General features: G+C 48.9%; 1 protein-coding gene and 1 pseudogene across 4 annotated transcripts in view; both read left to right on the top strand.

The window, feature by feature from the left end:
* Positions 1-27,678, top strand: part of FRMPD3 (FERM and PDZ domain containing 3) — a 146,352-nt gene that overhangs the window by 20,578 nt on the left and 98,096 nt on the right. Inside the window, exon 1 of one of the 4 annotated variants that reach the window (XM_070067474.1) lies at positions 17,887-25,430. The exons of 1 other annotated variant lie outside the window; for it this stretch is intronic. In XM_070067474.1, coding sequence (XP_069923575.1) covers positions 25,351-25,430 — 80 coding nt within the window. In that variant the 5' untranslated portion in view covers positions 17,887-25,350. Of the gene's footprint in view, positions 1-17,886; positions 25,431-27,678 lie in introns of those variants that run through there. 2 more of the 4 variants (XM_070067468.1, XM_070067470.1) reach the window with 2 other exon arrangements.
* Positions 8,066-10,751, top strand: LOC127484793 (small ribosomal subunit protein uS10-like; annotated as a pseudogene).

The raw sequence follows: 27,678 nt of genomic DNA, 5'->3' as shown, positions 1-27,678 counted from the left end.
CTCTCCAGAGGATCTGACTATAAAACCATTTTGTGTGTCACATCTAGTGGTCTCTAAGAGATAGGTTTTCCAGGTGGGACAAAACTCAGGAAGATGGTTTGTGGGGGTGGGGGTGGGGGTCAGAGGATTATTGCGGCTACAAGTAGAAGTTACAGGGTGGAGAATGGAGAAAGATTAGTAGGGAGGGTAGGGTTATAGTGAGGATCATGGAAAGGACTTTGGACTTTGAGAAACTGTTGTAGGTTTTTGAGCAAGGAAGGAAATAAAAAAGAAAGAAAGATCCTGATACTTCTTGGTAACCAAAATCTTTCTGATTCATGCCTCTGGACTCCCCTAAAGTAATTTTGTTAGTGACCGTGGGCACAAGTCCCAGCTCTGCCACTCTGAAACTGAACAAGTCTCTTAACTCCTGTGTGCCTCAGTGTCCTCCCTGTAGGATGCAGATATGAGGATTGAGTTATAATTGTAACCTTCTTGAAACAGTGTGTAATATTTATTAGTATTCTGTAAATTTAAGTTATCATTATCCAAGGAGGAAATTGGTATGGAGTGGGGGGTGGGGTTACAGTCTAGATATTACCATGGCTTTTTTTTTTGTCAAACTTTAATTAGTTGAAGATTCTAAGATGCTGTGAGCATTGCCTGAGCTCCAGACTCAGTGTAGACAAATTAAGTACGGACCCTCTGCCCCAATAATCATTTCCATTAGCCTTCTACCAGCATCTAAAATACCTACTTCTCTTTAGTGGCAAGCCGAAACCTTAAGCATTTTTAACTGAATTAAAGTATGCTTTTATCTGGAAGTAAAAAGAAACCGAACATTAGGTCACCATCGATTATCACTTGGGAAAAAGCAGAACTTTGAAGAAATGGACCCAGGATGACATGAGTTATCTAACGCTGTGTAACAAATTATCCCCAAATTTTGCCATTTACAACAACAAACATTTGTCACCTTATAGTTCCTGTGCCTTAGGAGTCTGAGCGCAGCTTAGCTGGGTGATTCAAGGTCATTCACGAGGTTGCATTGAAGCTGTGGATCAGAGCTGTAGAGGCTGAAGATTCAATTGGGGCCAATGGATCTGCCTCCAAATGAACTCATTGTGATTGTTGGCAGGCTTTGGTTTCTCACAGGCCGTCGGACTGAGGGTTTCAATTCCTTGCTGTGCTATGTGGGCCTGTCTGTTAGGCGGCTTGCTTCCTTTCTTCCACCATGACGAGAGAGAGAGAGAGAGAGAGAGAGAGAGAGAAACTCCAGGCCATCCCAAGGCAGAAACCACAGTTTTTTTATAACCTTATCTCAGCAATTACATCCCATCACTTCTGCTATATTCTGCTCATTAAGAGTGAATCAGGGGCCGGCGCTGTGGCGTTAATGCCCTGTGGCGTTAATGCCCTGGCCTGAAGCACCAGCATCCCCTATTGGCACCGGTTCCAGTCCTGGCTGCTCCACTTCCCATCCAGCTCTCTGCTGTGGCCTGGGAAAGCAGTGGAAGATGGCCCAGGTCCTTGGGCCCCTGCACCCACATGGGAGACCCAGGGGAAGCTCCTGGCTCCTGGCTTCAGATCGGCACAGCTCTGGCAGTTGCGGCCAATGGTTATTGGATGGAAGACCTCTCTCTCTCTCTCCCTCTCTCTGCCTCTCCTCTCTCCGTGTAACTCTGACGTGCAAATAAATAAATAAATAACTCTTTTTTAAAAAAAAAGAGTGGGCTGGTGCGGCGGCTCACTTGGCTAATCCTCCCCCTGCGGTGCCGGCACACCAGGTTCTAGTCCCGGTTGGGGCGCCAGATTCTGTCCCAGTTGCTCCTCTTCCAGTCCAGCTCTCTGCTGTGGCCCGGGAGTGCAGTGGAGGATGGCCCAGGTGCTTGGGCCCTGCACCCGCATGGGAGACCAGGAGGAGGCACCTGGCTCCTGGCTTCCGATTGGTGCAGTGTGCCGGCCGTGGTGGCCATTTGGGGAGTGAACCGACGGAATGGAAGACCTTTCTCTCTGTCTCTCTCTCTCTCTCACTGTCTAACTCTGCCTGTCAAAAAAAAAGCGTGAATCACTAGGTGCAGGCCATGCTCAGGAGGAGGGGATATACAAGATGTGACTATCAGGAGCCAGGGATTATCAGGTCCATTTCAGGGGCTGCCTACCATAGAGAGCTAAGTGTTGATGGTAGGAGATTTTTATAAAGACCCTAGTGAAGTGGGAAATTGGAATCTCCTGGCTCCTGGGGGGCCAGCATGGTTACTGGACTTAGTGATAGCCAAAGATGTTGGGTGCCAATAGGGCAAAGAAAAGAACCAAAAAATATCTGGAAGGTGTTTGACCCACATTTGAAGTTACCAAAGGTCCTGGAACCCTCCTGGAATCCAAGCCCAAGTTTGTTGTGTGGAGCTATCACCTGCCCTTGTCCACAAAGGCCCAACCTTATGGGTGTAGCCAAGGGAAGAGGAGGGAACTGGGAGGAAGGCCCGGAAGCACAATGACAGGAGAAGCAGGAGAGGGAATGCAGGTTCAGCAACTGCATTTGTTTGCAGTTGGGAAAGTGGTTAATTTTAGCTTCACACAAGGGGCTGAAGCAGGAGGGTGTGTCATTTCTGCTGAGCTAGCCCTTGGCTGCCTCCCACAGGCCACTGCCTGGACGTCAGCTTCAAGCCGCTCCCGCTGCGTGCAGGGAGGTGAGCTTGGCTAATGGCAATGAAAGGCTGTGTGGGCACTGTTGGGCCTGATGGGTCTGAGGCCTTGGGAAAGGGGGCCCAGCCAGCTGTGGGGAGAACACTGTGGCAGGCCAGCAAGTGCCTCCTGGCACTTTCTTTTCCCCTTTCTCTCACACCTGCGCTCCCAATCCTGACTCTACCACTTGCTGTTTTTTGGGACCTAGGGCAAATCACTTCATTTCCTAGTGCCTCCACGTCCTCCTGTGCGAAACAGAGATAAATAGCCCCTAGCGCACAGGGCTGTCGTGATGAATCAGTAGGTAAAGCTGATAGCAGGAAGTGATAGCTGCTCTTTCTTACCCATCTCTGACTTGGTGCAGCCAACCCGAAAGAGGCAGATCTCTCCCAGTCCAGGTCCCCATTCCCAAACCAATCAGAAGAATCCCCAAGCCTAAGTCACCGAGTCTGAGTCCTCTCTTTCGATGAGGACTTCCCAAGGATTTACATGAGTTCAGCACTCGAATGATCTCGTTAGGTAAGAAGAAACTGAGACTCGGGGCACACTATAAATGGCCAAGCTGGGATGATAACTCAGATCTGTGATAGTCCCAAATCTGTCCTTTTCCTATCCAGTCCCGCAGCTGGTTGGTCCTGAACGTGATTTCAGGATGTTGATGAAGGGAGGTGGCGGTGTCAGAGGTTGGCTACAAAGGGAGAAGGCGTTCGGTCCAGATCATGCAACCTTTTGGCCTTGCAGTGCAGTCTGGAGTCCAGATTATATCCCAGATTTAGCCTTGCAATGAAGTTTCCGCTCCACATGACAGAGCCAGGAGTATGGGTTCTAGTTTGTGTATCAGCCCTCTCCCACCCTCACTCCCAACATACATACACACTTTTCTACCAAATGACCAATTCCTTCTGAGTCCAAGAAGCAGGGCAGGGAGTATGGGTGTGAGTCTTTGAGAGCTTATTCAAAATATGAGGCTGTGAGGGCACAGTCTTCCTTCCAGATTTACAAGTACCATGCCGTCTCATTACTATGGAGACCTGGGTCTCTCCATGCCTACCACAGTGCACCCTGACCTTACGGTTTAGGGAAGCCTCTCCTTTATCTCTCATAGTTGCTTGAAGCGAGGGGTTAAGGATGGAGAAGGTTCCAAAATTAGGGCTCGGTTTGGAGAGGGTGGTTAGGTGAGGAACATGCAGGTCTGAGAGGTGGACAGAGAATAAAGAAGAGGAAAACATACAAGGATTGATAACTAGGGTAAGAGAAAGGGAAGAGGGAGTGAAGGAAGGAGCAGTTTGAGTGACAAAGAATGGAGGAAATCTACGGAGGGCTAATCCATCAAGCATATTACAACTGTGGCTCCAGAACTATCACAGAGAAAGACCCTCAGGGCCATGATCTCATTGGTAGGCGGGTGTAGGAAACTTGTGTGGACGCTCCCTTGGCAGTGTCTGTCCCCTTGCAAGGGAGGGCAGATGATGCTAGGGATTAGTGGGGGAAGGTTGCTTCCTCTCTAAGCCACCCCTTGGCACCACTGTCACTAATGAATGACATTTACCATGTGCCTCCTCTGTGCCAGAGAAGATGAGCTTGAAGAAGACAAACAACAGAAAGTGAAGACGAGGAAACAAAGCCAAGGGGTCAAAGCTTGTAACAGGTTGAACTTCCCTGCCAGGGATGGCGACACAGGCTTTGTCTCCTGCTGCCCAAGGAGAACAGATTGTCTAACTGAAGGCCTGGTGAGAAGACAATGGCTGAATATTCCAGAATCTTATTTTACAGAACTGTCAGGCTCAGGCCCACCTCCGCCAACAGCATCGTGAGGTCTGAATTTAGAGGATACCACATATGTCTGAATATAAACACATGTATGTATGTATATGTGTATGTATCTATGGATGTGTGTGTGTGTGTGTGTGTGTGTGTGTTCATGGAAAGGAGCATTTTTCTCTGCTGGCATGCAGATGTATTATACATCCATGGCTAACACATATGATGTGTGTGAAAGAGATGGTGCTGTCCGTCTGGTGTCCAGGTGTGAGTGGGTCTTCCCTGGCCAGTGAAAGCCACCTTAACCACAGCTCTCTTCCCTCAATGAGCTACATTCAAGTGTCTGCTCTGCGCTGGGGAAGGGGGGCCCAGGCTGGGGATGTGTTTTTCTTTCCTGCGGTTCTTTTTTTCTCTGCCCAACCTTAGCCTGAGCTGCTATTTCCTCAACAACATCCAAAGAGGGAAGCAATCATTGGTTTGAAAAGAATCTCTGAGCCAATGAAATGTTAGCTCAGCTATTGTTTCCAGATGCCTAAAGGGGAATTATCCATTGATGGAGCAAAACCTGTGTTGACCAGAATATTTAAGAATGGGCAGATGATAACAGTTTTGTCCTGAATTGAGGGTTTTAATTTTGATTCTTTGTTGAAATTGTCTCTAGTGTACAGAATCTCTTTTTTGCCTCAGAATGTAAGGCCCAGAAATGGGTCCTGTGTTTGATGACTAGGGACCACCTGTTTTCTAAATATCAGCCCTAACGGCGGGGTGGGGGTGGGGGTGGGGCATTCAGCACAGTGGTTAAGCCATCTTTTGGTATGCCTGCATCCCATATTGGAGTGCCAGGCTCTGAATCCTGGCTCGCCTGTCCAGTCCAGCTTCCTTGTCTTGCCCTGGCAGGCATCAGGTGATGGCTGAAACAGACACTGCCACCTATGTGGGAGAACCAGGTTGAATTCCAGGCACCTGATTTCAGCCTAGCTTGGCCCTCCCTCTCTCTCTCTCTCTCTCCCCTTCAAATAAATAATAATCAAATAAATACAAATTACATAAATATAAGCCTTAATGTTTCGCTTCATAGAAAGGCAGTATGGTGTAGTGATCTGAACCTTGAGTGCCAGGAGTCAAACGATGTGGTGTCTACTTCCTGCCTTCCTGTGCAGTGCACACACATACTAGTAGGTGACTTGGGGCAGTAGCTCATCCTTGCTGAGCCGGCTGTCCTCATCTGTAAAATGGAGTAATGCTTTCTTTATAAGATAGTGAAAGAATTACTGAACGCAGACCATCCCTTGAAAATTATTTCAATTAGTTCCTCCTGCAGACTTACTTCATCATTTTGTGCCCCTTTCTCCAAACAGCTCAGTGAAGCCAAAAAAAAAAAAAGTATATGAGCACTTGATGGGTCCGAGAAATTGGATTTTTTTTTTGACTGACATTTTAGCATTTGTCCCATTTCTTCAACTAAAACATTAACCCCTGAGGAATACTCTGTCCACCCAAACCATTCTAGCCCCTTGGTCTCAGTTTTGTTGCAAGTACCTCACTGATGCTTAGTCACGTTCGATAATCATGCCAGCGCCACTGCCTTTTGCCTTTGTCAGTCCACCCCGGGCCAAGCTGCCGGTTCAGAAAAGATCCTTGCTTTGCTATCTCTGGACCAGAACAGTGCCTGGCTTACAGTGAATGCTTAACAACTGGTAGCTGCTATTCCTGATGTCGTTATTCTTTGGGAGCTATCCAGAGACAGAGGAAGCCAGAAGAAATAAATACAGGGTTTCCAATTCCATTGTGATTGCAGAGTTGTAAGCAGAATCCTAGTGGGGGAATATTAGAGCTGGAGGAGACCTTACGGATGAGGAAACAAAGGTTGGACAGTCCTACACCAGGCCATGTGCGAGGGGCAAGTCTAACCACTCTCTCTTCTGAGTGAATAGAAGAAAAGAAGACAGAGAGGAAAAAGCTGAAGTTTGTGGGCTCAGCTCAATCATTACACCCGACCCTTTCGCACTAGCCCATGAATGGGGATTACTTCACTGGGTTATACTGAGGTTTTAGGATAGAGGAGGGCCTGGGGCCTTGCTAGAGCCAAAGCAGGGCTGAGTGAGGTTCCCCACCAGAGGCCATCTGGCCGGGGCTAGGACAGGTGGTGGTAAGTGGCAGTGGGTATCTCCTTAAAGATATCCAGCCTCCTCCCCAATTTTGCCCGAGGGCACTGGAGGTATAGGGTGCTGGCCTTGCCTCAGGAAATCTCTTTGTGGCCTCAAGAGCCAGCTGGGTGCCCCAGGGCTGTTGACATCCTGGCTCAATGATTCTGCAGGCAGTGTTGAGCTGGGAATGACCAGAAGTACCTATTGCAGAGAGGACTGTGTGGTGAGAGCCAGGCAACCGTCTCACCCAGGATAGGACTGTCTCATAGAAATATTCCCATCTGGATAGTTCTAGAGAAGCGTGTCTGGGTAATGATAAACTATGAATTTTATGCATGAGCTGAACGTTGAAAAACCTCAGCCCCAAGCTCCCGACTAGCATCTGAGCCAAATCCCACTCGCACAGCATTTAATCAGCTTCCTGACAGATCCCAGTAAAAGGGAGATGAATTTATGAGATTGATTAGCTAATACCCAAGCGCTGTGCTTACTCCATGATCCAAGAGCACCAGGCCGGGGCCTCTAGACTTTCGGCTACTAAGATTCTGCAGCTGCTCCAAGGGCAGGTGGGCCTGGGGGGCTGCCCCCTGGTGAGGGGGACTGAGTTAAGCTGTCACTGCTCTCAGGCACACTCCCTAGCCCTGTGGTCTCCCCAGCCGAGAATGCATGTGGGCCTTGGGAAAGTTATTCTCATCTTGGCCCTCCACTCCCCATTATGGCCTCAGCGAGTTTATTGCTCATCTCCACCTTATGCCGAGGATGCCCTCTCATTGTCTCTGCCAACCCAAAATGTGCCAATCCTTCAAGGCCTACCTGGAGTGTCACCTCCTCTAGGGAGCTTTCCCTGATAATCGGAGTGGATGGTGAGCTTTCCCTTCTCTGAACTCCCAAAGCTCAGTATTGCCCAACCCACAGTTAATCACAGACTATGGTTAGAGCTCAACAAGAATGTAGCCAGTGCCATTCATCCGTGTTTGTAAATGCTACATTTATGTAACCACAGAAGCACTACATGCTCATTACAACAAGTGAAAACAATACAGAGTGGTTTCCAGAAGAAAGTAATCTCCCTCTCAAGTCGCTTACATATCCTATCCCTTCAGAACACCAGTAGCGCCAGTCTCTGCATTCCATCTCTGTGCTCAGAAGGCATGCATCTGTGCACAGCTCTTCATCCCACCCACATGGAAACAGGCCCAGAGAGGTGAGGTGACTCTTTTTTTTTTTTTTTTTTTTTTTTTTTTTGACAGGCAGAGTGGACAGTGAGAGAGAGAGACAGAGAGAAAGGTCTTCCTTTGCCGTTGGTTCACCCTCCAATGGCCGCCGCGGCCTGCGCGCTGCGGCCGGCGCACCGCGCTGATCCGATGGCAGGAGCCAGGAGCCAGGTGCTTTTCCTGGTCTCCCATGGGGTGCAGGGCCCAAGCACCTGGGCCATCCTCCACTGCACTCCCTGGCCACAGCAGAGAGCTGGCCTGGAAGAGGGGCAACCTGGACAGAATCCGGTACCCCGACCGGGACTAGAACCTGGTGTGCCGGCGCCGCTAGGCGGAGGATTAGCCTAGTGAGCCGCGGCGCCGGCCGAGGTGACTCTTCTAAGATCACACAGCTGGCTGGCGGGTGACTGAGCTAGCAGTAGGACCCGGGTGCCCAGGCTCCCAGGTCCCAAGCCAGTACACTTGTGATGTAGTCGCCTCCTAAGAGTCTTGTCTCCTTAAGTGAATTGTAAACTCATTTGAGGGAAAAAGAAAAACAGGGAAGGAAAAATGTTCTTACATTTCCCACAACACCTAGCACAGTTTTGAGCATCTGGTCCAGGGTGTTTACTAAATGTTTGTCTCCTTGTTTTAAATCCTTTCTGAAACAAGGCACAGTATAAATAAAGAAAAAAGAAAATGTTTGACTCAGTGCCTGCTTTCGCTAGACTGTAAAGCTGAGCTATGCAATCATACAGAAATTGATTGTTAAGATGGCTGGGAGAACAGCAGCTGAAGACTCGAGTGATTGGTGAGTGTGTGTAGATTTCTGGAGGCAGTGGCAAATGTGCAGACGAATGAGCTCAAATGCCTGAGGGGCCTAAGCAAACAGAACCGAGAGCCTGGTTTCAGGGTAGGGTAGGGCAGTGCTGGGAGTGGGTAGTGAGGCCCCCTGGCATCCCACTAATAAGTTCGTTGGCATCTGTTGCTCCTCGCACCTCCAACCAAGTTAACTGCTGTCATCCTCTTGGTGCTGCTGAAAGCTGCCCTTGGCTATGGGCAACTATTTAATGGTTCAAGTCTGGAGAACCTGTTCTATGGCCTTTATACTCCTTTGTGGAGGTACAGTGCTGGGACTGGATTTATTTGATAGGTTCATTTATTGCTAATCAGTTGTTGAGGATAGAGGAGACCGGGCTGGAATTAAGGTCATTGCTTCCACCCAGAGGGATTGCCCCCTGTCTTAGGGGGCTAGATGGGGGGGGGTAGAAAGCAGCCTCTGGCAGAACCCTCTGGAAAATCATAGACACTAATTGGATTTTCCAGCTGAAACAAACTTTTAAGATCATCTAATAAGATTATTAGTGCCTCACACTTATATAGCACTTCATAGTTTATGAAGTGACTATGTATGAGTCATTCCCCTTATTTTAGATGTAGAAGTCTTTATTGAAAAAGACCCTGCCAACTGGCTGGTAGATTATTGTTCATTTCTTCGGTGTATGAATGGTTTTACGGTTATGTGGAAATGTTCTAATTTTTCGGAGATGAGCAGTGAAATACTTAAGGGATGAAATAAATGCGTGTTGTTTCAAAGCTTAAAAATGGTATATCATTTTAAAAGCTGCAACTAGGGGCTGGGGTATGGAGAGTTATTGTTTAATGGGTCTAGAACTTCTGTTGGGACTGATGAAAGAGTTCTGGAGATGGGTGGCGCCGAAGAGTGCACAACATTGTGAGGGACCTAATGCCACTGAACTGTACACTGAAAAATGGTTATTGTCTTCCGTGTATTTTACCAGTCATATGCACATGCATGCGCACACACATGCACATGCATGGGGTCTTTAAAAACACACACTTTCCTTTTAATTCCACTTTCCCACAAAATTTTTGAAGTATCTATGAATGCGTGCATGTGTGTGTGTGTGTGTGTGTGTGTGTACACAAGAGGATACTTCAAAAGGTTTATGGAAAAGTGGAGTTCATAGGTAAGTTTACTTGGGTGCAGAAATTTTGAAATCCATGCTGTAGGGGATCAAACAGTTCATGGAGATGGATGTATTAAAAATGATGTGCAAGGCTGACGCTGTGGCGTAGTGAGTAAAGCCGCCGCCTGCAGTGCCTGCATCCCATATGGGCACCGGTTCGAGACCCGGCTGCTCCACTTCTGATCCATCTCACTTCTATGGCTTGGGAAAGCAGTAGAAGATGGCCCAAGCGCTTGGGCCCCTGCACCCACGTGGGAGACCCGGAAGAAGCTCCTGGCTTCTGGCTTCGGATCGGCACAGCTCTGGCAGTTGCAGCCATTGGGGAGTGAACCAATGGATGGAAGACCTCTCTCTCTCTCTCTCTCTCTCTCTGCCTCTCTGTAGTACTGCTTTTCAAATAATAAATAAATCTTTGTAAAAAATGATGCGCTGAGGAAGACGCAGTAGCGCTAGGTGCGTAGCATGTTTTTGCCCGCTTCTGCTCCTGACTCACTGCTGTTGGCTCTAGCCAAGGAACAAGTCGGTCAGGAAGCTGTGCAGCGGCCATGGCAGTTAAAGACAGCGGAATGACACCCGTGGAACCAGAGGGAGCCATTCACTGAATTAGGGTCACCTGACCAGACCTGGAGAATGTATGTGATGACTTGATCAGAGGAGCAAAGGAGAAGAATCTGGAAGTGAAAGGACCAGTTCAGATGCCTACCAAGACCCTGCAAATCACTACCAGGAAAACACCTGTGGGTTCTAAGACATGGGATAGGTTCCAGATGAGAATCCATAAGCTGCTCATTGACTTGCACAGTGCTTCTAAGCTGGTTAGGCAGATTACTCCCATCAGCGTTGAGCCAGGAGTAGAAGTTGAAGTCACCATTGCAGATGCCTAAGCCAACCAACTGTTTTAATAAATTGACTATCACTCGTTTAAAAAAATGGCGTATAGTTTTCAAAAATTTTTGGCACCAAAATAAACATCTTTTAATTCCATTTGCCATGAACTTTTTTTTTTTATTTTTTTTGACAGGCAGAGTGGACAGTGAGAGAGAGAGACAGAGAGAGAAAGGTCTTCCTTTGCCGTTGGTTCACCCTCCAATGGCCGCCGCTGCAGCCGGCGCACCGCGCTGATCCGATGGCAGGAGCCAGGATCCAGGTGCTTTTCCTGGTCTCCCATGGGGTGCAGGGCCCAAGCACCTGGGCCATCCTCCACTGCACTCCCTGGCCATAGCAGAGAGCTGGCCTGGAAGAGGGGCAACCGGGACAGAATCCGGCGCCCCGACCGGGACTAGAACCCGGTGTGCCGGCGCCGCAAGGTGGAGGATTAGCCTATTGAGCCACGGCGCCGGCCTGCCATGAACTTTTTAAAGTACTCCTAGAGAGAGAGAGAGAGAGAGAGAGAGAGCGAGAGCAAACGAGCAAGCGAGAGAGAGCGAGTGAGCTCACAGAAGTGGCAAACATTTGAAAAATTGTTGAGTATAGGTGACAGATAGAAAGGTAATTACTGTATTGGTCTTAAGGCCACTTGAGCAGCTCTGTATATTTGAAAGTATGCATCAGGAAATGTAAGGAATAAAACACACTCTTAATGTGGGTAGGCTTACGAAGAAATGTGTACTTGGCTATCTGTAGCGGCCAAAGATCTTACCAAAGGTAAGTTGCTGGGCCCAAGAGCATGTGGAATATTGGGGCACAATGATGGATATGAGGCAATGGGTGGTGGCTGTGTGACTGGGCCTTGTTGGTCTGTTGACCGGTAAGATGGAAGAGTTGTTCATTCTAGCTGATACTTGGTGACGGTGATAAGAAAAGTATTACGGGGAAGATACTCAGGTGGCAATGTAACACAGCTCACAGTTGGGGGGATCCCAAGGGATCTGTGTCACTTAGAGGCTGACTGTCCAATTTCTGCACACACCTCCTGCAGGCCATGGTGGTGCTTATGAGTCCTTCATGAGAACTAGAAGTTGCTGGAACCATTGTCAGTTCATGTAGGTTACCTCCATGTCACCCATCTGCACTTTCAAAACCTCATCAAACTGCTGGCTCTCTAACTCTCTGAAAGGTGACCCATAATGACTCTATGACCCGAGGTTTTTTAAGTGGAGATGTCAAATGCAGGACCTGTGACTTCAGCACCCAGCCCTGCCTCTGCGTGATCTGTTGGTCATTTGAGGCGTTATTGATGAAGGAGAAGGGGAGATTCTGACCCAGCGTGGGCCCCCTAGATGTTCTTGCCTGCAGCATGAAGGTGCCATCCATCTCACTGCTGGCAGGGCCTGAGGGTCAGTTCAGAACTCAACAAAGCGAGCCATTATGTTGAAGTCCAGCCCTCCAATCACATAACGAACTGTAATTTGTGGGGATCACTTTGTCCCTGCGATTGCTTTGCTAGACCTGCTCAGCATCAATCCCCTACCCGCTCCGGGGCCTCATCTGTCCTCAGCAGACAGAAAAGATTGTGACCCTCCCAGTGTACTTGGGAAAGGGACAGGAACTTAATTTGCATTTTCCCTTTGCCAGCATTTGCCTGGTGTCTACATTAATCACCATAAAGGATAAATGCCACTGAGAGAATGAAGCAGGGAGGGCTTGGGGGAGATACAGAGACCTAGTGCCTGAGCAAACAGTGGAGTCTAAGGGAAGGGGAGCTCTCACTTCATCTTCTGAATCTCTGCGACTTGAGCCTCTTGAAAATTAGATCTCCTTCCAAGTCATGGTTGATAGCCATTTTCCAAAGTAATTGAGTCTGGGTCTAAAAGAAATCGGGCTGTAAGCACGGGCTGATGCAATGGAGTTATAACCAAAAAGAATGCAGGTGGGAGATTGGATAGCCCAGAATAGTCCAGGATATTAGCAATTACTTACTGGTTCCATTTCCTTTGCTTTGCACATAAATAGAGACTCAGTGCGGAGAAGGGACTTACCCAAGGCCACCTCACTAATTAGTCCAGGTGGAGCCCTGGACTCCTACTCCAGTCCCTCGTTATAAATCACAACACACATTGTGCTGACAAGGAAAACCTCCTGAGCTGGGAGTGCTTTTTCTCTCCAGCGCCTTTGCCAGGCGGCACTGATTGAAACCTAGTCTTGGAAATGGCTACCCTCCCCCCTCCCTGTCTTACCGCAGCGAGGTGGTCATGCTCTGGAGTCAGGCCAAGCTCCAGTAGGTCCTTGCTCTCTCTCCAGCCCGCTCCCCCTCCCTGTCCTTTGTCAGCAGAGGCTTACTGGAAAGGCCACTCTGCAATGAAGATAATGTCAGTGAAGTGCTTGTTAGTAGGTAGCCGCTGGCTCACTACAGGCCCGGCCATCTCCCTTGCTCCTACTCTGAGGCCCTTGATTTGTGTTGCACCTGGCCTACCTCCTATTACCCTTGACTCTGAGTGCAGGGGTTACTTGATTCTGCCCTGGGACTCATATTTTTCCTCACCTCAGCTTCCAGAGCCAGCGGATTCTCTGTTGGACTGCTAGAGAGGAGGAGCCAGGGAGCAAACCTTGGGGGAAGGAGCATTGTAGGATTTTCAGGGTCCCGGAATCTCTGAGCAGGAAGGGACCTGGCTCTGTCTCCATGGTGGACACAGAAAAATGGAGGATCACTGTCATGACAGCATAGCCTAATTTTTGGAGCAGAGCATAATGGAGTTTGCTTCAATAGGAGTGTGGGTACTGTTGGGCAGGGCTTGTGCAGAGGGGAGGCTAAGGGAGAGGTTGGAGGATACAGAAGATGCTCATTATTTTCACGATGGAGTAAAACTTAGTGCAGGGGGCCGGCGCCGCGGCTCAATAGGCTAATCCTCCGCCTTGTGGCGCCAGCACACCGGGTTCTAGTCCCGGTTGCCCCTCTTCCAGGCCAGCTCTCTGCTGTGGCCAGGGAGTGCAGTGGAGGATGGCCCAAGTGCTTGGGCCCTGCACCCCATGGGAGACCAGGAGAAGCACCTGGCTCCTGCTTTCGGATCAGCACAGTGCGCTGGCAGCAGCACGCCAGCGGCGGCGGCCATTGGAGGGTGAACCAACGGCAAAGGAAGACCTTTCTCTCTGTCTCTCTCTCTCTCTCACTGTCCACTCTGCCTGTCAAAAAAAAAAAAAAAAAAACTTAGTGCAAAGGGTTGCAAAGCTGTTGATGGGCAGCTGTCCCTGTCTATACATTCAGTCCTATCCATGGTTTGAAACCCATGAGGATGAGGTGTGGGTAAGGCCTAATAGCTCCATCTCCCTGAGACTCCATATAGAGGAGAGGGGAGTTGTCTGCTGCATTCAGGGCTCCCACATACAGTTGTGCAGGCTGTGAACTGCATACATGTGCTTGGCCAAGGGGATGAGTAAGGAGTAGAAATCTAGTCCATGTTCTGCTTCCCAAATGGTGCACCCTGGCTCAGGGCTGATTCCACCTGGAAGAAGAGGTACATTTCCCATATTGTTCAGGGGCTTGTGCTCACCCAGGGAGGAGTAGCATCTTCTAAGCTTTTTGCACAAAAGGTACTGAGTAGACCACTGATGGCTCTGGGTGTGATCAGCCATGGGCTCCAGCACCCTGAGGAGAGCCAACCATGAGTTCCTAAGGCTGAGACCCTCGCCAGCCCTGTGCAGCCCTGGGACCCAGCCTGAGATTTGGTGCTCTTGCCGGCCGTCTTCTGAGCACAGGGCAGGCAGTGCGGTGAGGCAGCTCGCTTGGGTCCTACGGCCCGTCCTCGTGACGAGTCCTAGATTTCTGAGCTCTCTCCACCCTGGATTTTCTGCCCTTGTGTTCTGCCCACCTGTTTGGCTCAGCCACCACATCTTGGATGCCCATGTCCTTCCTGGTTGAATGGTGCCAACTGTTTGTGTGAATCGTGACTCGGACTGCTGTGTCCCCTGTTTTCTCTGCCCTGCCCTCCCAGCTGCCCCTCTGTAATCAGCAGCCAGAACACATCCTGGGCCTGTCAGGTCTTAATGCAGGGGCTGGGTAGGGGTGGGGCTTGCCAAGCTCTCTGCTCTTGCTCCCTGTCTGTCTGTCTGGCGGCCTCTGGTGGTGCTTTTCACAGCGAAAGAGCACCTTCACCAGGGCTGTCAGCTTGAAAGCTTTGTCCTGTCCACCTGGTGCCACAATGAGATCCCACCAGATCCCCACGCATCCTCTCTGGGCTGCAGGGGAGGAGCTGGAGGGCCTGCGTGGTGTGAAGGGGTGGAGGGGCACGCCAGTCCTTGGGATCAGACCAGCTCCTTCTGGCTGTGTGCACCTCACCCCCCACCTGCCTGGCTGTACAGGGCGAAGGCTTCCAAATGAGCTCACTGGGCTCTCCCAGAGGCCAGCGGATTATGGTGCCAGATGGGCCTGAAGCAAACGGCCCAACGGAGTGCTGCTGGGGAGGAAGGGAGCCTCAGGTCAGGACCAGCACTGGGCAGGCCGGGGGCCTTGGAGGGGGGGGAGGCCAGAAGGAAGGAGCCGTGTTCTTTGTATTTCTCTGCTCTGACAGGAAGTCCATCATCTTCTCCACCTGAGCCCCTTCAAGTGCGGACCGGCTAAAGCCCTTGAATAAAGAATGTGAATGGAGCAGCTAAGCATTCTCCCGGACCGCCTCCTTCCTCCCTCCCCAAATCTCAGAGCTGGAAGGAGCCAGACAGTGGAAGAAGGGGCGGGGAAGGAAAGCAGAGGGCCTGCCATCAATCTCCTTCCCTGACAAGCTGCGTCATCACTGGCTCCAGCTGGCTCCCTTGGGGCAGGGGGCGGGGAGCTTGGTGTAGCTCTTACTGGGAAGAGCAGGGGGAAAAAAGAGACAATCAGGTACTGGGTCTCCGAGCCAGGACTTGGGCCAAGGCAAAAGGCCGAGGTGCCCATCTAGGGAGAGTCAGTAAGAGACAAGTCCAGGAACGCTGGGTCCTTTAGGAAATGTCTGGCCCAGGGCAAGTCCAAGTGTGAGTGGATACTGGACAGCCAGCCAGCTTCAGAGAGGCCAGCAGCGGTCTCTGTGCTGCCTGGGAGGACCACTGGGACCCCTAACAGCCCAGTCAGTCTCCCAGAGGCGGCTGCAAATCCCAGCAGTTGCCATGAGCTAATTGGGAAGCCTACAAATACGGTCATGCCAAGACAAGAGGCTTAGAAAGAGGAGGGAAGCAGAAATTCTGTTTGCTCTCAGTCAGAAATGTCTGCTTCCTGGTTCTTCTGAACTCTTCTTGGAAAGAACCACACACCCTGAAAGAATGTTCCAATTTAGTCACGCCAGTGGGCCAAGCCAACCACGTAATTTGGTAAGGGGGAAGGGATGGGGAAGGCGCTCCGGAGTGGAAGGGAGCTTCTCCATGCGTGGAGCTTGGGTTCCTCTGCTGGTGAGACAGTTCTTCAGAAAACTGCTCTTGGGCTGGGTGGATTCTTCACAGGGGCCCCACTGGAGGAATTTGTCAGTGGCGATTTTTTTTTCAGCAGATGGGACGGATAGGGGTAGGAGTGAGGTGGGGTCGGGGTGGGGAGAGGCTGAGGCACGGGACAGAGCTCCCAAACAAGCATCTCCCAGCTACTAAGAAGGAGCCTGGACCAAATTAAATGTTTTACTTCTGTTCGGATGGAGTGGCTTGTTGAAATTTTGTTCAAGCATGTTAGAAAATGCGTATGTTCGGCCGGCGCCGCGGCTCACTAGGCTAATCCTCCGCCTTGCGGCGCCGGCACACCGGGTTCTAGTCCCGGTCGGGGCGCCGGATTCTGTCCCAGTTGCCCCTCTTCCAGGCCAGCTCTCTGCTGTGGCCAGGGAGTGCAGTGGAGGATGGCCCAGGTGCTTGGGCCCTGCACCCCATGGGAGACCAGGAAAAGCACCTGGCTCCTGGCTCCTGCCATCGGATCAGCGCGGTGCGCCGGCCGCGGCGGCCATTGGAGGGTGAACCAACGGCAAAGGAAGACCTTTCTCTCTGTCTCTCTCTCTCACTGTCCACTCTGCCTGTCAAAAACAAAACAAAACAGAAAATGCGTATGTTTCTGCCTGGGTTTAATTGGGTTACCAGGTTTTGAGAAAGCACCTCCGTCCTGTGTTCAATACGAAAAGTACCTGTGAAGTTCTGAGAAAGTTCAGGCAATTAACAAGTTTAATCCTGATGTAGAGTTTCCAGTCTGCTCGACTGCAGCTCCCGCCCTTGAGTAAATGACCCTGGGAAAAGGAAACTCGAGGCACCTGGAGCCCACGGCGGACCACGAGGCCTCGCTTGCTCTCATTCCCTTTAAACCAGGCTATCGTCCCCATGCAAAGGGTAGGAGTGGAGGGGAGCAGGGGTCTAGAGGAAAGAGTACTGTTCCTTCCTGCTTGGTTCTATCCTGCTCAGTGGCTTACGCACTGAAGAGCACCCATTCGTCACATTGAACTTCAGGAGCTGAGATGGGATGATCCACCCCTCAGACCTGGGCCTATGAAAAACCAGGGCATTGGCACGTGCAACCTGCCATCCTCTGCCTTTGCCTTCTCTGGCTGCAGCTAAGCTGCTGCTACAGTGCTGACTCCTGCCTCGTCCATGATGGAGTGAACGTTGAGCAGGTGAGTTGCCCTGTGAAGCTAACTTCATTGAGAGCTGCTTCAAATGCTGGAGGGATAAGGAGCTAGGAGGGAGTGTGGAGGAGTGGGGAGGAAGATACTCATGATTGCATGAGGAAAGAGCCCTGGGAGGCTGAGGTAAGCCTGAACCTTTCCTGCATCCTGTTTCCAGTGACCCTGGAAGAATGGGTCCAGCTGTTCCAGAAACATATTTCTTAGACATAGATCTCCAGTAGGAAGCTTCATGGGTGTCTGCCCACACAGCACTTACTTACATGGGGCGCCTTGACCCTCACAGGCCCCTCCCAGCCACGGAAAACTCTCCATGCTTTGCCATGACCCCTGAAAATGATTGCTTGGAGCCAAGGCATTGTCTTCCAAAGGCCCTTGTTAAAAAGTACATTTTTTATTTTGTCTCGGAAAAAGGTCTTCATCTACCAGAATCATTGGCTTTTACCTGTCAAAGAGCAGGATCAGAAGTAAATGAAATCCAGGGCAGAGAATGTTGATGGGAAGGGAAGAGGGAGGTTTGCAGCACAATGGGCTAGTTCAGTTGGGAGTCATTGCTTGTACAGGGAGGGAGAAGCAGACAGCTGAGAAGGAACTCAGAGATGAATGGCATCAGTTATCCCTATAATCTGGATAGCCACGTGGTCTCCCCTGCCCGTCAAGAGATAAGAGTCCTTCAGAATCCATATGCTTCTAGATTTCTGCCTCTGCAGACAGGGCCTCTCTTCTCCTTGTCCCCCACAGCGGTTGCCTGGCACAGTCAGGGCGCTCTCCGAACATGTTGCTACCAGGCCCCACCCAAGCCTGATTCTAGCCTCATCTCAGGGGATGCCCTGGGGGTACTTCTGGTTTTCAAAGGCTTCCCCAAATGATTCTAAAGTGCAGCCAGTTAGGAAGTGCTGGTTTACACCGTGCACCTGTTGCATCTTTTCATGTCGACCAAAATGTGGAGCCTCACGCTCTTCCTTAAATCCACACAAATAACCATTCACCCAAGGGAATGTGTATGTTGAAAAAAGGCTTTGGGGAGCCAGAGGACTTGTCTCACAGCAGCATAAGCAAGTGACAGTTTTAAAGTAGGAATCGTGGGCCTAAGAAGTCCCTTGGTCATTTTCTCAGGCGAGTTCCAGTCTTCCATCCTGTTCCTCACTTTTCCTTTTTCCTCCATCTACTCCTCTCCGCTCTGCCCCCCTCACAACCCTAAAGTCTTGTTCAATGATACCACACAATGTTAAACTCTCTCCTCCCTTTCCCTGGCTCCTTCCTACTCATGCCATCAAGTCCAGCAGCTTATTAAACTCTTTTCCTAAAGACAGAATCCAAGAAGGATTCTGGTACCAGCTGGTGAGACTGACATTTCACCCCAGATCCACATGGCTTTGACAAGGACCCCAAATGTCCTCGTCATTATATCTCCATTGGCTCTGAGAACCATCACAGATGTATGCGCTGCTATTTTCATACAAAGAAGCAGGGCCCAGATCTTGCAAGGGAGGACTAAGTTGGCAAAGCATTTCAAGAGTGATCCTCTGTGTATCCACTTGAGGGAGTCTTGGTGTCCCTGTAGGTAGCTGTCTAGTCCTTATGGCTATTATTCAAATTTTGACCATTTGCAGACTGACAGAATTTGAAATGAAGAGAAAAACACCCTGATTTGTGACCTGGAAGATGTACAGATATCATTACTACAACAATATTTTGATAGAGAATATGAATATTTATTGTACACTCTCCTATGCCAACCATTGGATATGATGGTGTCTGAAACCTGTGTGCATGGCATAGTGTAGTAGGTTTTATTTTTTTAACTCCTCTTCTTTTTTAAATTATTATTTCCCCATAGTTTAAAAAAATTGAGGGAAGACAGAGACTCAACCCCTGATTCACTCCCCAGATGCCAACAACAGCAGGGACTGGGCCAGACCAAAGCCAGGAGCCATGAACTCAGTGTGGGTGGCAGGGAACAAACTACTTGAGCCATTATCACCTCCTGCCTCCCAGGATGCACATTAGCAGAAAGCTGGAATCGGAAGTGTGGACAGGTGCATGGTACGGCAACTAGCCTTTCCCAGGACTTTCCGTGATGCTCACAACTGGACAGTGAGGACGCCTCTGTCCCTTAAGCTTTCCTTCCCAGAGCTCTGTCAGGTTCTCAGAGGTTGGATCTCTAGCTAGCTGGTTAACAGCCATCAGTGTCTGTGGTGGACCAGGCACAGGCTTGCTATCTCACGTGCTTCATCTCATTGGGTCCTCACAATGGGGAGGCAGAGAGTCTGTATTATCGTCTGCATTTTACAACTGTGAAAACTGACCACCTACCATCAGGCTTTCTGACCCCAATGCCTTTCAAACCACACCACTACCTAATGCCAACCTCCAAGGCATGACTGAGAGAAAGCAAGCTCCTTCATCATTGGTAAACAACATCATTGTCATCACATAATCATATCAGCTATCATTTGTCAGGCACTTTCTTTGTACTAAGAACTGCACTGGGGCTGGCGCTGTGGTGTAGTGGGTTAAGCCACTACAGCTGCAGTGCCAGTATTCCATATGGGCGCTGGTTCAAATCTCGGCTATGCCACTTCTGATCCAGCTCCCAGCAAATGTGCCTTGGAAGGCAGTGGAAGATAGTACAAGTGTTTGGGCCTCTGCACCCACATGGGAAACCCAGAATAAGCTTCTAGCTCCTGGCTTCAGATTGGCCCAACTCCAGCCATTGCAGCCATTTGAGGAGTGAGCCAGCAGATGTCTTTTCTCTGTCTCTGTCTTCTCTCTGTGTCTCCCTCTCTCGTAACTCTGCCTTTTGAATAAATAAATAAATCTAAAAACTGCACTAAGGCTTTAATAAAGATAAATAATATGAATAGCAGTTAGTAGTAATTGAGTTTATATGTGTCAGGCACTGTCTTAAAAACTCTTACAAGGATTGCCCTAATCATTCTGCATCATATTGTACTGAAACAGACACTGTTCTTAGCCCTGTTTTAGAGAAGAGAAAACTGAGATTTAGACAGGCTAATTAACTCCCACGACCTCATGGCTAGTGAGTGGCAGGGCTGGGATGTGACCTCTGTGTGACTCTAGAACCTTACCTCCTCTGCTGTACTGCCTGTTACATGAGGGGTTCTGCCTGAAGAGAGATGTCCGTTTCTTCTTGTTACCCTTTTGGGAGAGCTGTTTGCGGCTGGCGTCTGGTCACTGGAGAGCTCTCTTGGACTGCTAACCAGGACCGGCTGGGGTGGCCAGGCAGCATGGGTGAGAGCAGATGCTCTCCTGATGAACTGACAACCCAAGCGCTTCCCATCTGACAGCCAGTGCCAGGAGAATAGGAAATCTGCCTAGAGACGGCCTCCTGGCCAAAGCATTTTTACAGCCAAACTTTGGGAAAATACAGTAGCCGAGACCTGTGTAGGCAGAGGCCAGGTAAACAAGATGACTCTTGCTGGTTTTTTTCCTTCTCCACATTCACAGGAGTAGGTTCTCTGCTTATTGTACCCACAGCATCTGCATACTAGCATCTTTTGCTGGTGCCACCCCCTTTGTCCTCCTCACCCCAGCTAACCTGAGTCCCTTAGTTCTGTCTCCTTTCGCTGTCATTTGCCCATCACTTCATTTCCTTCCTCTTTAGAAAATGCCAGCTCCTCTTCGCTCCAAATCTCTTCATTTTTCCCTGCTTCCATTTCAGCACAATCCACATTAAGGTTGTAAAGCACTATGGAAGGTAGTGAATAAGGCAGGATGGTAAATAGAGTTTTATGCTATTTTGCCATCGCTGAGCTGGGAGTCTTTCAAAACCAGTGGCAGTTCACAGCCCTGGCATACCTGTGTTTCTGCAGAGCTATTAACTAGCTGTACAGGAGGTCTGTGGCCATGACCCCAAAGGTACATTTCTCAGATCATTCAAAGTCACTCCAGGTGTGGTAGTATCAGCTTGACTAACATTTCCCAAATGGGCATCCATGGGACCTCGAATGCTAGGGCTGAATAGGTACCATGGGGAGAAAAAGATTTCTGGGTACAAACGACTTTGATAAATGCTGGATTAAATAAGTTAAACTCTACTGCAGGATTTAACAGAGCCCTTAATATACTAATAAGAACCAGGAATCTCCAAGAGGACCTTTACAGCGTTGCCATTCAGAGTGTGATCTGAGGATTGGCAGCACATTCATCACCTGGGAGCTTGCTGGAACTGCGAAATCTCAGGCCTCCCTCCTAGACTTTCCGAGGCAGAAGTGGCGTTGAAACAAGATCCTCAGGTGATTTGTGTGTGCATTCAATTCTGCAAAGCACGGACTTAGAGTACATGGCGTTTCTCAAACTTCTGCTCGCGGCATTTCATTACCAAGACTCTTATGGGACTCATGTTCCCTGAAACATACTTTGGGAAAATATGAGGGGGGGGGCAGTTCTTCAAAAAGTTCATGAAAAATACAAACTATGAAAAAACTATACATGGATTTCAAAGTATTTGACACCAAAATAAACTTACCTTTGAATTCCACTTTTCCCTAAACTTTAAAAAAATACCCTCATTTCAAGACTAAAAAGGCCTTCCTATGAATTATTATTGTTTGGGAACTCCATGAAAAAACATTAGCTGAAGCAACATTTAGAAATTGGGAGGTTGATTGTTTGTATGTTACCGGAAGACTCGTTTGATGGAAGTTTCAATTCTTCTGAGTCTTGGGTTATCTGAAAATCTTCCCCATACCCCTTGTTCCCAATTAACTCATTTCCTGGGGCCTGTTTAAATCATGCCATGGCTGTTCTTTGTCTGTTCTCTGGCCCGGATCAACCTGTTCATTTCTTAAACTCAGCGACTTCTCCAGAGTACTAGAGCTCAGGATCCCAGCATCTAAAGAATGTTCCACAGTCCCCTGCTGTAGAACATTATAAAGGCAATTTTATAAGCTGGGCAACTTTTCAGTCCGGTGTGTTCCGTTCAGTTAAGCTGTCGTTGTTTTTCTTTTAGGCCTTCAAGCTATTGTGCCAAACATCAGAATAACACTAGCTATTTTGTATTCACATCTTGCAACTCATTTGGGGGCATTGTTAATATTTTATAAGAAATTCTCATTTTTCCACTCGTATTTGTGATTTTCAAGTGTGTTGCTACATTGCATTCATAAACATGATTTTTATTAAGTCTCAGGGCCCCGGTTTTTCCCCCTCAGAGAAACACATCACCAATTTTATGTTAAAAGTTAAATAGGAAATCAGCTCTGATATGTGAAAATTTGATCTGCAAGACTTGTCCAGTATGGACCCATTCTGTGCAATCAGGTGCTGCTGGCCCTAACCCCTGTTTATGACACAGGCAAGGCTCTCAGCAAGGTCTCATGGAGGTTGTCATCAAGAACCTTCCTGGCTGGTGCCGTGGCTTACTAGGCTAATCCTCCACCTGCGGCGCCGGCACCTCGGGTTCTAGTCCCAGTTGGGATGCTGGATTCTGTCCCGGTTGCTCCTCTTCCAGTCCAGCTCTCTGCTGTGGCCCGGGAAGGCAGTGGAGGATGGCCCAAGTGCTTGGGCCCTGCACCCGCATGGGAGACCAGGAGGAAGCACCTGGCTCCTGGCTTTGGATTGGTGCAGTGCCAGCTGTAGTGGCCATTTGGGGGGTGAACCAACGGAAGGAAGACCTTTCTCTCTGTCTCTCTCACTGTCTAACTCTGCCTGTCAAAAATAAAAAAAGAACCTTCCTCCCCAGTGACCACTTTCTGTGGCGAGCCAGAATTGTTTGTTCAGAGTGAAGTGGAGGAGGTGAGATGAGCCAGCTGTTTAGTGCCTAGAGATGTGTGAAAGTAAGATCACTCTGTTAGACCTGTAGGACTGGAGGGCCCACCAACCCAGAGGTCACCTACTATGGGTTTAGAGCAGTGCAACTGACTCTCCCATACTCCAAACATGAGCAGAAATATCAGAATAAAGGGAAATGGGGTTATGAAAACACATCTTCACTTTGGACCACGAGATCCAAGATTTCATTCGAATTCCTCCTTTGTTCAGTGACACTGGCAATGCTGTGGTTCAGAGCCCCATTGGCTTAAATCTAAATGCAAACCCACCTGGGCAAGGGTAACCATTGTTGCTGGTGGCCTCTAACCCTTCCATGTATCAGCATCCATTTGTGATGCCAACTATTTAGGATGCACTAGTGGTTGTACTGGATTTTTTTCTTTCTTTCTGGTGACAATCCACAATTAGTATATTCAGAAATTTTCCTTGCAAGAAATCCACAGGCCTTTTAAAAGAGACTAAAAGCACACAGATTATTCTCTGTAATTTATGCCTGGGCTACCATTTCTTGAGCATTTTTCCTGTATGCCAGGCACTGGGCTTGGCACTTTACACGTGTTATCTCATTTAACCTTCACAATTACTCTTTACTTCCATTTTACAGATAATGAAATGGAGCCTCAGAGAAGTAGGTGACTTACTCAAAGCAACTCCCACAAGCCCCGATCTGTGGAACTCCCAAGTCATGCTCTCTGTTCCTCGGGCTGGGAGACTGGTTTGGATGCCAGAGAGCACTGCAGAGGCCCTGAGTTCTGAGGCGGCCGGTGGACTTCTACAGAAGCAAAAGGAAGGACTAGGGATTGAGGACTGGCAGGCGTGAATGGTTGTCTCATAATTTTAGCTACGGTTAGATCTGCAAGCAAGGCTAAGGTGTGCCTCATAGCCCGCTTGGAGATCTAGTAACAGATCTCACTCCTGATCTACCTCTACACACATAAGCATTCCCATATTCTTCCAGCAGTGCTGGCCTTCTGGACACTCCTTGGTCATCCCAGGTACACTCCACTTCGGGGCCTTTGTCCGTGCTACTCTTTGCGTATGCCCGACAGGCTCCTTCCCTGGACAGCAACGTGGCTCACGCCCTCTTTTCCTTCGGCTCTCTTTGCCCAGTTGTCACTTCCTCAGTAGGGCCCTCCCTGATCACCATCTTCAAAGTTGCAACTGCTTGTCTCCAAACCTGTATCCCCTTTTCTTGCTTTATTTCTCTCCAAAGCGCTTACTCTCTAAACTTTATAGCATTTTCCCTACTTATCTGTTTATTGTCTGTGTTTTCTCACTAGAATGCAAGCTCCACGAGACCGGGAGTTCTCATTTCTGTGTTCCCTGCCGTATCTTTGGTGTCTAGAATAGTATGTGACACATAGTAGGACCTCAGTACCCACTTGTGTAAGATGATTGAATATGCAGGTAGCTTTATATGTGGCTCCGCACCCCTCCCATATCTACTGAGCTGCACAGCATCGTTGAGATAAAATAGAAGGTGAGTGGGTGAGAGAATGTATAACCTTGTGAGTGAGGAGACATGGGCTGGGAGTACTCTGGGAACAAAATGCCCACGGTTCTCAACGTGGCTCGAGCCAAGAACCCACATTCATTCTGGATACCTCTTGACAGTGATCCTACTCTAGTGTCCACTGATTTACAAACACATAGTGACCACAAACTAATATGAATGCAATGATATTTTAAAATATACTTAGCCTAGTGGTTAAGATTGCCCACACCCCATAATGAAGCACCAAGGCTCAATTCTGAGCTCTGGCTTCTGACCCCAGCTTCTGCCAATGCAACCCTGGGAGGCAGTGGTGATGGCTTCAGTAATTGAGTGCCTGCCGCCTATGTGGGAGACCTGGATAGCAGTCCAAGCCCAGTTCTGTCTGTTGCCGGTATCTGGAGAATGAACCAGCAGATGGGAGGCTCTCTTTGTCTGTTACCTGTATGTCTTGCTCTCTCTTTCTGTCTCAAATAAATTTAAAAAGCAATAATAAAAATGAATGTGCATTCTGTTAATCATTAGGACATCTGCCTAGTATTTGGAAAGTAGTGATATAAACGTGTGTGAGATGTTTCACAATGGTGCTTTAATAACTGGTCTCTGACATTTCTTAGCCATGGTTTGATTTCTGGCACTGCCATTTATTGCCTGTGTGGTCTCGAGCAAGTTACTTAAACCTCTGCCTCGTGTCCTCATCTGCAGATGCGGGCTAATGATAGCACCGAGCTCACAGAGTTGTCAAGAAGATTCAATGAGATATTGCGTGTAGAGCTCATGTGAGGTGGCTGGCATGTAGCAAATTCTGCCCTAATGGGAGCTGCTATCATCTTCTTCTTTATCCTCATCATCCTCTTCAGTGATCATTTGCGTCCACACATAAATTCTTCCAGGTATGTGGATTTGCATCCCTATTGTAGTACCCTGTGGCCCCTGGAGTCCTGAGCTTTACAGACTGGGAGTCAGTGCAGCTGCACTAAGTGTTACTGGCAGTCAAACAAGATGGGTTGGAGCCTGGATGGACAGGGATGTGGGCATAATGAGAATGAGAAGGTAGACCAGAGAGAGAGAGTGGCCGTAGTTATCTTGGGATAATGGCTAGATACGCACATGCAGAGAGGAAGCCAGTAACTGTGCGGGAGGCCTTCCAACACTTTCAAACACTTTTAGCTTAAAGGTTGCTCAGGAAGACAGATAAAGATAGTTATTACTGAATAGCACTGATGTAAGTTCCAAGTGTTTTATCACCTCAGAGTGTTAGCTGTTCAGACGTGATGAGGTTGCTATGATCACCACTTTGGCTGGCCTGACCTTCCAGAAAGAATTCTGAGATCCAGGTGGTAGCCCATTAGCAGAAAGCTGGGTCTGAGTGACCTGAACAGGTTCTCAGCAGTTATTTTCCCACAAATGGAGACTTGACAAAGCTGTTCTATGGGGCTGCAGCTCAAAGGGCAGCCATCTGAGCCCTAGGGGGTGCTGAGCTGGGCAGCAGCAGTGGGTAGTCAGTGGGCAAGGATGCTCTCTCTGGCACTTTATTGCTGCGCCCTTTGGAACAGGAGGCATAAAGTGCATTAACCAGGGAGTTTGGTGAGCCCTGTTGGCTCAAGAGACCAAACAAGAAGCAGGTCAAGGATGGAGCTCAGTGTGGCAATGGGGGAGGAGTGGCCACCCCCTGAGGCTCCACATTATTAGACAGGAACTAGTCCTCCCATGGAGAGAGCACACAAGCTGTGCCCATAGGCTGATTGATTTGATGAGGGTGGTGAGTACATTCTGTGATTTTTGCTCAAAATGGGCAATAGAACCAATTAAACCTCACCTTCTGGGAACCCCAGCTTTTGGGTTAATTTTAGGAAGCTAATCTTTGTGGAAAAACAAAAGCTCTGGTGGCACTTGACAGTATGCCACAAGGAGACCGCTTCTTCTTGACCTTCAAGTAGAACGCCCAAACTCTTGTGTAAGTCAGGAACTTCGATTCCCAAACCAAGGACCTTCAAAAAGATAGTTCTGTCAGTCCCATGCAGATTGGCTGGGGGCCCTCTCCATTCCTCCTGGCCGCCTTGACTCCATTCTAATCGTGGTGCAGTGGACCATTTGTAACTGTCCAGTCCCTTTCTGGGCCTGATAGGGAGTTCTGCTCTGGGGCCTCATTTGCATACACAAATGCAGACTGGCATCTGTCAGCTTAGCACCTCAAGCCAAGGATCTGGAGCCGTGACGGGCAACCTTCTGGGCAAATACCCTGGATATTGGATTCAAAAAATGACAGTGTCAAATTGGGGCTAATTTGCATAGGCTTATCAGGTTAATTACTACAGTGTCTCCAGGAACTTAAAAATCCTTGAATTCTTATGCAACCAGAATGCTCAAAGTCTGTTGCTATGAAACTTGGAGTGTAAATTACCATGAATACCATTAATCTGTTCACTAGGAGGTTAATTTGCAATTTGTTGGCAAATCACATGTGGGTCTTATAGCAAGAATGTGGGTGGTGTTTTTGTGCCAAAGCGTGGCCCCTCCTGTGTTTCTGGATGTGTATTTGTGAGTGTGTGTGTGTGTGTGTGTGCATGCACACACACTCATGCATGCATCTGAGATTGGCACTGTGTGAGAACTCACATCCTGGGTTTTCTCACTGCTCCCTAGATCACGCCTGGCTCTTCCGGCACCCCCTGGGTCCTAGGGCATGTGTTCTCAGAGTTGGAGGACCACTGTGCAGAGCACTTCTTGGCCCAGTGTCAGCCAGCTTATGAAACATTAGCTCCTCCTGAGACAGGATCGCAAAGGTGTATGTTAATGCCTTAGAATCATCTGGCCTTTCGGAAAGATGCACTTTCCTGTAATGGCTCTCAAGTTGTTTTTGTATGCAGGCAGGCTACTCCTGGCAAAGGAACTTGGAACATCTCAAAGAAACAGGACAGAGAAGTTGCTGTGAGATAGGAGATGGTGACTGGGCCCACATTGGATGGGGGTGGGAGGAGGAAGACTTGAGAGAGCTGTGGGGCCCCTACGCTCCTGTTAACAGAAGTGGCAGGGTTGGTGAGACAAATCTCATCCAGCTGTATTAACATGCTCTTCTACAAAAGACTGATGCTTAGAACAAATGGAGGAAGATCCCCTCTTGATTTAGGGGCCAAACTG

The sequence above is a fragment of the Oryctolagus cuniculus genome, chromosome X, assembly GCF_964237555.1.
Source record: "Oryctolagus cuniculus chromosome X, mOryCun1.1, whole genome shotgun sequence".
Taxonomy (NCBI): Eukaryota; Metazoa; Chordata; class Mammalia; order Lagomorpha; family Leporidae; genus Oryctolagus; species Oryctolagus cuniculus.
This window is presented reverse-complemented; position numbering and strand designations above follow the sequence as displayed.